Source organism: Vombatus ursinus, unplaced genomic scaffold, assembly GCF_900497805.2.
Source record: "Vombatus ursinus unplaced genomic scaffold, bare-nosed wombat genome assembly UNPS02014867.1, whole genome shotgun sequence".
Lineage (NCBI taxonomy): Eukaryota > Metazoa > Chordata > Mammalia > Diprotodontia > Vombatidae > Vombatus > Vombatus ursinus.
The window spans coordinates 2,078,229-2,088,152 of NW_020954645.1; the positions used below are offsets into that span (position 1 = coordinate 2,078,229).

Consider the following 9,924-nt stretch of genomic DNA (forward strand, 5'->3'; position numbering starts at 1 on the left):
CACACACACACACACACACACACACACACACACACACACACACACACACACACCTGTTAGTGGTCTCCCTCCCTGATCACCTTGTATTTATTGTATTTACTCTGTATGTACTTAGTGTATTTGTTGTTTCCCCTGTTAGCTTGTCAGCATCATTCTTTGTATCCTCAGTGCCTGGCACATAGCAATCTGTTAACAAATGCTTATTGATCGATTGAGCAAGCTTATTGGGAAAGAAAAGATGTTTGATTTAACAAACACTTACAGAGCCACCCCTAGGATTACTATCCCAGTGCTCAGTGCTGGGGCAAAGATACATAGTTGAGGTAATATGTAGCCTCTGCTCTCGTGAAGTTCCCAGTCTATGAGGAGGATAAGACACCATTAGACATTATTACAGACTATTATATAATACAGGGGTTGTACTCGATGACCCTATGCTTTCCTATAGCTCTAAGTGAATGACTGTAGGTGTATATATGTGGTCCACATATACATATATGGAGAGACAGACAGACTGCACATGTATCTGCTCTGTATGTGCCTGCTGATGTCTCAAGATTGATGTGTTGGTGAGTATGTGTGATTTGTAAGGGTGCAGGATCCTAAGTCTTCACATGTGTTCTGCATCTACACGGCCCCATCTGCATTTTTCTGTCTGTGTCTGAGCTTACCTGGGTTCCTGACTATTGTCTGTGCTGGCCTCAGTCCTTCTGGGTCTAGCTTGAGGTATGTGTTTCTCTGAATTTGTGTACATGACTGTGAGACTCCAGGCTTACCCATTAACCCTGTGCCCCAGAGATCTCTGGATCTGGACCACACAGGGTTGTACTGCTTTCTTAGAGACTCTAGTCCAGGATTCCCTTCTGGGTAGACAGTCAGAGGTATCTCTAGGCTTAGAGGTCTGACCACCTGACTTCCCAGCCCTGGGCTTCCTTGTTTGATCCCATTTGTATTCTTAGCTGTGCTGTCCCTGTCCTGAGTCAGGGAGGGGCAGAGCTACATGATCCTTCACCCCAGGATTGCAGAATTATAGGATTTGAAACTTAGAAGGTACCTTAGAGATCATCTAATCCAACTATCTTATTTTTATAAGATATTATATTCTATATATTATATGTATGTAATGTAAGATATTATATTTTTATAGATGTGGAAACTGAAGCACAGAATAGGGAAGAGACTTACCCAAGGTCATGTAGATAATAACAGGAATTCAAACCTAGGACCTCTGATTCAAATCCTCTATTCTTTCCAATACACCATGCTGCTTCCAGGTATTAAGGAATTTATGGGGATGGTGGGGGGAACATTATTCCTGGGCTTTGTGGGGGCCTAAGAGGGAGAGTGGGAGGAGCTGAGCATCATTCTAACAGCACTGTGCAGAGGTATGGCTAGTGTGGAATTTGCCACAGTCTGGGGGTATAGAAGGAAACACTAACTTTAGTTTCTACTGAACTTTCTTCATGACAATCCTATGAAATAGATAGGGCAAGGATTATAATCTCCATTTAACAAATGAAGAAACTGAGGTTCAGAGTAAAAAGATTTGGCCAGTATCAGAACTGAAGACTCGAATCCAGGTCTCCAGTTTTCTTAATTTTTATACTACACTACTAGGTATTTTTGTGGAGAATCAGGGTCTCCATCCCTCTTCCCCCTTAAGCCCCCCCACCTCCTGTTCTCTCGTTGGCAGGGCCCTAAGCCGTTTTTCTGGCTTTCTGGGCGAGACTGGACAGAGCCTAGTGATGACACCGCAGCAAGGGCCCTCCTGAAGTTGGGGGGAGGGAGGTGTCCCACCCCCTCCAGGGTGAGAAGGGGAGGAGGTAGGCAGGCATACCTGAGTTGCTCCCCCTCACCTCAGGCCAGGCCTCCTCCCCCAAGGTAGGGCGGGAGGCTAGGCCAGCCTGTATGGGGTGTGGGAGAAAGCAAAGCAGGTTTCCTCATTTCCTCTACCGCTCCCAAGGAATAGCTAGAGGGAGGCGGCCTGAGCAGCAGCTGGTGGTGGACACCGGCCTAAGTGTGCAGAGGAGTGAGACACATCACTTAACATGCTCACCACCTCCTGCCTGACCCCTTTCCCTTGCCCTGATGATGGGGGGAGCCCCCAGGCAGTGAGTGGAGAGCCTCACCTGGGTTTGAATTGGAAAGACAGGCCTCCGGGGCAAGGACATTCAGGCACTGTGGACACCCAGGATGTGGAGGTGAGACTGAGGTGAAAGTGTGGGGAGGGGGGAGGAAAGGAAGTGCACACATGCATATTCCAGGGAGCCCTCCCAACTTTCTTTGGAAGGAAGAAGCCAGAGACAGAGTTTTCCCTTGAGGGAAACTGGGACAAGGGAGAAGATGTAATGGGGACAGCAAAGCCTGGAGTTTCTAGTGACTGGCTGTGAGCTGCTGTGATTCTTGAAGGGTGTGCAGTGATTACCCCGTACGTGTTTGGGGGAAGGGGGAATGGCATTCCAGAGGGCACCTTGTTAGGATGTAAGTGGGATAACTGGGTATGATCATGGGTTGTCTAGATACAGTGTGCTTGTAGTGCTCAGTTAGGGCATGATTAGGGGTACCCAGTTATAGTGTGTGTTTCTGGTTGTAATGTGTGCTGCTTTTCTGGCTGTTATCATTACACATAATGTGGTTAGAGTCTTGTTAATAGTTCATGCTGGGGGTTTCAGGAGTCAATGTGACTAGAGGTAATTAGTCATATGTATTTTGGGGGGTACTAAATTAGAGTGTATTGCTAGAAGTGCTGGGTTAGGATGAATTTAGGGTACCTGGTGCTGGGGTTATTGGGTTTATAATGTGTTTTGTTTAGAGATAGTTCTAGTGTATGCTAGCAGTACCATTTTAGAGTGTATTCTGGGACTACCTAATGGTAATGTGAGTTGTTTTATCTCGCCAGGATATTATAAGGACTACCTGTGCTTCTATGGAGTACCATATTAAAATGGAATTGGGAGTTCCCAGTGCTGAATTACCTGGTTGGGGTATAATTAGAGTTACCTAGTATGATTGTGTGTTAGGGGCACCTGGTTAGGGTATTGAGGGAGATGTGGGGGCGGGGGGGGGAATCTCATTGCATCCTCCACTCACTGACTTTGGATACCTGTTTGACTCAGACCCTTCCTGCTCCTAACAATGGTTTCTCTGCTCTTCTTGGTCAATGGTTCAGTCTTCCCTTCTCTATGGGGCTCCCATCTGTCTCCCAAAGGCTACCCCCAGTAATAACTACGACACGCCACATTGGACCCTTCTCTGTCTTCAGGGAGCTGACCTTCAGGAAAACTGGCGACTAAGCAGTTTGTCTTCGATGCCATCTAGCCTACATTCTCTGTCACTCCATTACCTGAGGCTTGTCCTCTTTGGCCTGGGACTTGGGCTACTCCATTCCACTCAATTTAATTAAATTCTATGCTCAACTTCGTTCCAATCCACTCCAGTCAATTTTGCCCCCCTCCATTCTACTCCAAGACACTTTACTCAATTAACTAAAAAGTCCCTCTCATTCCATAGGATCATAGAAGTGGAGCTGGAAGGAAATTCGGAAGCCATTTAGTCCAGCCCCCTCATTTTATAAATGAGGTAACTGAGGCCCAGAGGAAGTTCAGGGGCTTTCCCCAAGGTCCCACAAGCCAAGCCATTCCCCTTTACTTAGGGATGTGCTGGAGCCAGCTAGCCAGTTGTCATCTTTTCAGTATAAGCGTTCATACCTTGGAAATTGGCAAATGTTGAAAATCAGGGCTTGATTTATTGTTTTGTTGATTGTCTAGATTTAAGAAAGTGATGGGAAAATGTTAATAATTCAGATTAAAATTAAAAATGTGTCCTGTATACATTTCTCCCCCTCCAGGTTAAATATTTACCAACATACTCCTGCCGCTACTCCAAATGAATTCACTTACTGAGCTGACTTGTTGACCTCACTCCACTGCCCACTCTGCTTTTACCTAACCACTTCATCCCACTCTAATCCATTCAAAGGCATTCTATTTAGCTCAACTCTCCTTCACTGTAATAAGCCACTCCATTTAATTCTAATCTACCTCATCCTATCCCACTTCACTTTATTGAAAATATATGGTGTGCCAACCCCATGTTTTAGACTATACTATGCTATATTGTTCAGTAGAATATAAGTTCATTGCAGGCAACGACTGTTTTTTGTTTTATCTTTCTATCCTCAGTACCTGGAATGGTTCTTTGCACACAATAACCTCATAGGCACTAAATAATCTTGGTATTGGATTGAACATAAAAGAAGATGTGGTTGGATACTAGACTTTGTGAGGAGGTAGGGGGAAGAGGGGGTGGGGCCAGAGAATAGTACTGGTGGTTAAGGACAGTCATCAGGGCCCTAGAAATACTTGTGGGAGTTAAGAAAGGTTGATCAGAGTCAAAATCTGAGAGAGAGTAAACTAGTCTGTATGTTGTCCAACTGAAAGTTGATGGGTAATACATAATAAGTTGATGGGTAACAAAAGCCAAAGGGATGAGATGGGAGGTAAGATGTGGAGTTCAAAGCAGTACAGTGGAGTTCAAAGCCAGGGGAGTTAATCTAGTGTCACTATGCCATAAGAAGACCCTTGTGGAGTAGTCTTTCAAGTATTCTTATCAACTCTACAAAGGCGTTATAACTGCTTGGAAAATGACAGGAGCATGCTCTGGCGACCATGGTACCCCCACTATGTTAGATCCCAGGCTATGGGATCCATCAGCCTCTGCCTCTGAAAGCAGAGTCTAGTTGGGAAGATATGACACAGATAAGAGAAAGAGAACAATACAGAACAGATAGCGTATTGTAAGTGAGGAGTTATGAGGAGGGAGAATTAGGTGTGGGTTGGAGGAGTCAGGGCAGGCTTCCTGGAGGAGTTTAGGGCCAGAGATGGGCCTTGAAGGAACAGGAGGGTTGGAATAGGTAGAGTGGAAGAGCCTGCACAACAAGAGTCAGCAGTGTGATGTGGCAGGCAGCAAAGCCATCGCAGCCAAATGAAGACAGGCATCTTCTAGGAACAAGGAGCTGAGCCTCCTCTTGTACTCAGCTAGATGACATCTGTAGTATTATATTCAGTTTTAGGCACCACATTTTTTAGAACTATAATTCACTTTTATATAATATAGGTTTTTTAAAACAGGTTTTACAAAGCTATTTTGAAAATAAATTCTCTTATTTTATTGATACCTTTTGTTTATGCATCACCTTTGTTTGTGAACATCTCTCTCCCTCTTCTTTCCCCTACCCAGCAAGCCAAACATGGTACCAAAGATTTAAAAAGAAAAAAGAAAAATAGTGTTCACCAAAACCAGCCAACAGGGCAACTGTGACTTAAAGGACATGCACTATTCCCCACCTGTGATCTTTTACTTCCAGAAATGAGGGAGGGAGTTGCATTTTCTCAACTCTTCTCTGGGGCCAAGCTTGACCATTTTAATTACACAGAATTTAACTTCATTTTCTTAATCTTTCTATTTACATTATCATAGTTATTGTTTGGTTTTTCTCTTGGTTCTCTTACTTCACTGTGCCTTAGTTCCTATGTCTTTCCATCTTCCTCTGAATTCTTTATAGTTGTTTGGTGAAATAATGTTCTGTTAGTTAGGTCCAGACACTGTGATTTGTTTTCCTGCCTCTCCCCTTCCCCATCTACTTAATTTGCAGTTTTTGCTACCGTGCAAAGTGCTGCTGTGAATATTTTGGTATATCTGGAATCTTTATTTCTATCTTTGAACTCCTTGGGGTATATGCCTAGCAGTGTGATCTCTGGATCTAAGGGTATAATAGACATTATCGTTCCCAATTTCTCCTGCCCCCCCCTTTTTAAAGCATAATTCCTGATTGTTTTCCACAATAGTTAGATCAATTTACTCCATCACACTCCATCACACAATTCACTCTGTTAACAGTGTATTGGTATGGGCTCCACATTTCAGGAAGGACATTGAAAAGCTGGAAAGCATCCCAAGGAGAGCAGACAGGATGGTGAAAGGTACTAGAGATTAGAAGTCTCACACGAGATGTAATAACTATTTTCAAATACTTGAAAGGCTGTCATGTAGAAAAAACATTAGACTTGTTCTGTTTGGTCTCAGAGCACAGGACTATGAGCACTGTGTAGGCTTTTCAAGGAAAAAAATTTAGATTTGATATCAAGGAAAATTTCCTAACAATTAGAGTTATCCAGGAGGGCTGCCTTGGGGAATGCTATGTTCCCCTTCACTGGAAGTGTTTAAGCAATGTCTGGATGACTACTTGTGTATGTTACAGTGAGGATTCCTTTTTGAGGAGAGGTTGAACTTACATGCCCACTGAGGATACTTTCAACTCTGAAATTCTGTGATTCTATGAGAGGAAAGGCATTTCAGGCAGAGATAGATGGCATGAAACAAGATACAGAAGTAGAAAAGGGTCACGTAGTATGTTGGGGGGAGAGAAATGATGAGATTGGCCAATCTGGGAAAGAGAATAGGGTCTTATCCTTGCCATCCCCACCCTCCCAGTGACCAATGGAAATTTCCTGTCTTGGAAATTCTTTTCTTATCTTCCATTCTTGCTGGCTTAAGAGCTCTATACCTTTCAGGTTGATAAATTTATTGATTTGCTATTGGAAGTCAGTGAGAGGTTGTTGCTCAGCTCCTGAAAGCCTTGGATAGTGAGACCAAAGTATACAGGGGGGACGTTCCCTTTGTGGCCCCATTCCTTAAGGGGATGACACCTCTAGACATATGACTATACTGAATAGCTGTGTGACCTTGGGCAAGTTGTTTAGTCCTCTAAATCTTATTTTCTTCATCTGTAAAATGAGCAAGTTGAACTAAATGATCTACAGAACCTTTCAGCACTGATGAGTTCATAATTCTTTGACCTCCAAAGAGACTGACTTGTCTGACATTGGTACCTAGTTGTTCGCCATAAGTCTATGACCAGAGATACGAGTCAACCTGTCTCAACAGTCTGAGTTCCGTCTATAACCAGGTTTAGGGTTCAGTCTGTCTCTGGGGAATGGATCAGTATGTGACAGAATTACAGGATTTAGAGCTTGGAAAGGTCTTTAAAGATTGTGTTTCCTTTCACACATGAGGAAACTGAGACTTAGACTAGGGAAGTAACATGTCTAAAGTCATACAGCTAGTAAGTAACAGAAGTGAGATCTGAACTAACATCTTCCCTAACTCCAAATCAGTGTTCTCTCTACTATATCACGCTTCCTCAACTTGGATTAGAGTCAGAGTTAGTCTATGACTATAAAAACTTTGCATATATGTATGTGTATGTAAAATTAGTTGGTTTAAACCCATGACTTAGTCCTCATTATTCCTGTTCATAACCACTGGGAAGTTGTTGTATTTCTGTAGATATTCCCATTTATTCTTAAAATTAGGGAGAAAAAGGCTACAGGATATATGATCCAATGGATTGGTGAGAGAGTAGGTGAGTAGATGGCTTTGTCAGGAATGCATGAAGGGAAATAATATGGAACAAGGTTGGAAAGGTAGATTGGGACCAGATTGTGATTAGTTTTAAATGCCAAAGGGAAGAGTTTACATTTTATCTAGAATCAATAGGGAATCACCAGGGTTTATTGAGTATAAAAGTGCCATGGTCAGACCTGTACTTTTAGGACCATCACTTCATCAACTAGATGGAGGATGGATTGAAGAGGGGAGAGATTGGAGTCAGGGAGAACAATTAGGAAGCTATTTCAAGGATGTAGTTTCAAAGTGATAAAGGTCTGAACCAGGGTGATGGTCATGAGATTGGAGAGGAAAGAATATATGGGGTAGATGTTGTGGAGGTAAGAAATAACAAAATTTGGCAACTGATTGGATGTAGTGGGTGAGGGAAATGAGAAGTGAAGGATGACACTGAGGTTGTGAACCTCATGTTGAAAATAATATTCCTGACAAGTTGCAACCCAGTCTTCATTTGAAGAATGGAATTCTCTACCTTGTGAGTTAGGATAATTCGGGAGCAGGATGCCTAAATGAGTGAGAGGGAAAGGCATCAGCCTCATTGTGTAATAATAATCAGAATAATAATGTGAATAATAATGGTTGGTATTTATGGACCACTCACAGAATTGTGGAATTTCAGTTTTAGAAGGGACATCAGAGGTCATCTCATCCAATCCATCCCTGGACAGGTATCTTTTCTCCAAAGTACTCAACAAGTGGATCACCTAGCGTTTGTTTGAAGATCTCCAGTGAAAAGAAAAATAGTACTTCCTGAAGTGATTCTTTGCTCTTTGCTCTTCTTGTTAGGAAGATTTTTCATACTTCAAACCTAACTTTGCCTCTCTCCATTTTTCTGCATTTTCCTTATTATGCTCTGTAGGACCAAGTACCTTGTAGCTTATCAAATCATAAAATTTCACAATATAGGATCAGGAGGCAGTAGGGTAAGTCAAACCATCCCATCACCTAGAGCACCACTTTCTTTCATACCACCATGGAAATAGCCCAGGACTCTGAACCTAAGAGCCTTGGGAATAGCAGTGCTGTCCAGACTACTTGCTTTCCTTTCATTCCAGAGTCTAAAGCTATCATTAAGGGGAGTGGTCATTGTACAGGAAGGACCCACCTTCCTCACTACCACCAACACTAACTGCTGACCAAATGCCACCTTTGGGCAGGTAATCCCAAGAGCCAATGGAGTGGCAGCACCCTTCAGACCACCATTCTTGCTGCTAGCCCAAACCCCTACAACCTTCAAGTCTAGAAGCAATACCAGTAGACAAGAAACCTAGCAATTGCTTCGCTGGGTGCTGTATCCCAAAAAATGGTCCAAAATCAGAAATGGATGTGATTTTGTCAGTGGAAACAGCATTAAAGAGGACCCATAACCACCTGCTTTGCCTCTGCACCCTAAGGATCATGGGACCTTTCAATCTGAGTTACCATTAAAACCTTTTATGTATATTGTTTATCCTGTTAGAATTTCAACTTCTTGAGAAAAGGGACTATCTTGCTTTTCTGGATTCCCAGCATTTAGTAAAGTTCTTTGCACATAGTAAGTACTTAATAAGTGTATTCATTCATTCATGGATTGTGGCATTTCAGAGCTGGAGTATACCTAAGAACATAGAGTGTGGAATATTTTGCCCTGGGCTCTTTTTCCTTTTCTCTGTATACCTTCTCCTTGGTCTCATCAACTCTGGTGGGTTCAATTATTATCTCTATGCAGGTGACTCCCAGATTTCATACTTAGCTCTGCCTATTTGACATTTCTACCTGGATGCATCATATGTAGCTCAAACTTAGCCTGGCTAAAATTGAATTCATTATATTCTTCCCAAAACCCACCACTGCTCTGAACTTCCCCATTTCATTTTTTTAAATTTATTTATTTATTTTTAGTTTTTAACATTCACTTCCACAAGATTTTGAGTTCTGAATTTTTTCCCCATCTCTCCCTTCCCCCACCCCATGATGGCGTGCATTCTGATTACCCCTTCTCCCAATCTGCCCTCCCTTGTATAACACCCCCCCTTATTATCTCCTTCCCCTTCTGTTTTCCTATAGGGTAAGATAGATTCTATACCCCATTGCCTGTGTATCTTATTTACCAGTTGCAGATAAAAATAATTTTTAACATTTGTTTTTAAAACTTTGAGTTCCAAATTCTCTCCCTCCCTCACTTCCCACTCATCCTCATTGAGAAGACAAGCAATTTGATGTAGGTTATACATGTGCAGTCATGCAAAACACTTCCATAATAGTCATGTTGTGAAAGACTGACTATATTTCCCTCCATCCTATCCCACCCCTCCCCCATTTATTCTATTCTCTCCTTTGACTCTGTCCCTCCTCAGAAGTGTTTGCTTCTGATTACCTCCTCCCCCAATCTGCCCTCCCTTCTAAGACACCACCCCCCTTTATCCCTTTCCCTCCTATTTTCCTGTAGGGTAAGATAGGTTTCCATACCTAATTGAA

At 42.6% G+C, this 9,924-nt stretch overlaps 1 protein-coding gene across 4 annotated transcripts in view; it reads left to right on the plus strand.

Moving 5' to 3' along the window:
• The window catches only part of NBEAL2 (neurobeachin like 2), a 158,319-nt gene that overhangs the window by 49,128 nt on the left and 99,267 nt on the right, over positions 1 to 9,924 (plus strand). For 3 of the 4 annotated variants that reach the window (XM_027842176.1, XM_027842177.1, XM_027842180.1), the window contains exon 1: positions 1,966 to 2,201. The exons of the other annotated variant lie outside the window; for it this stretch is intronic. In XM_027842176.1, the coding sequence (XP_027697977.1) occupies positions 2,049 to 2,201 (153 nt within the window). In that variant the 5' untranslated portion in view covers positions 1,966 to 2,048. Of the gene's footprint in view, positions 1 to 1,965; positions 2,202 to 9,924 lie in introns of those variants that run through there. 4 annotated transcript variants of the gene reach the window in all.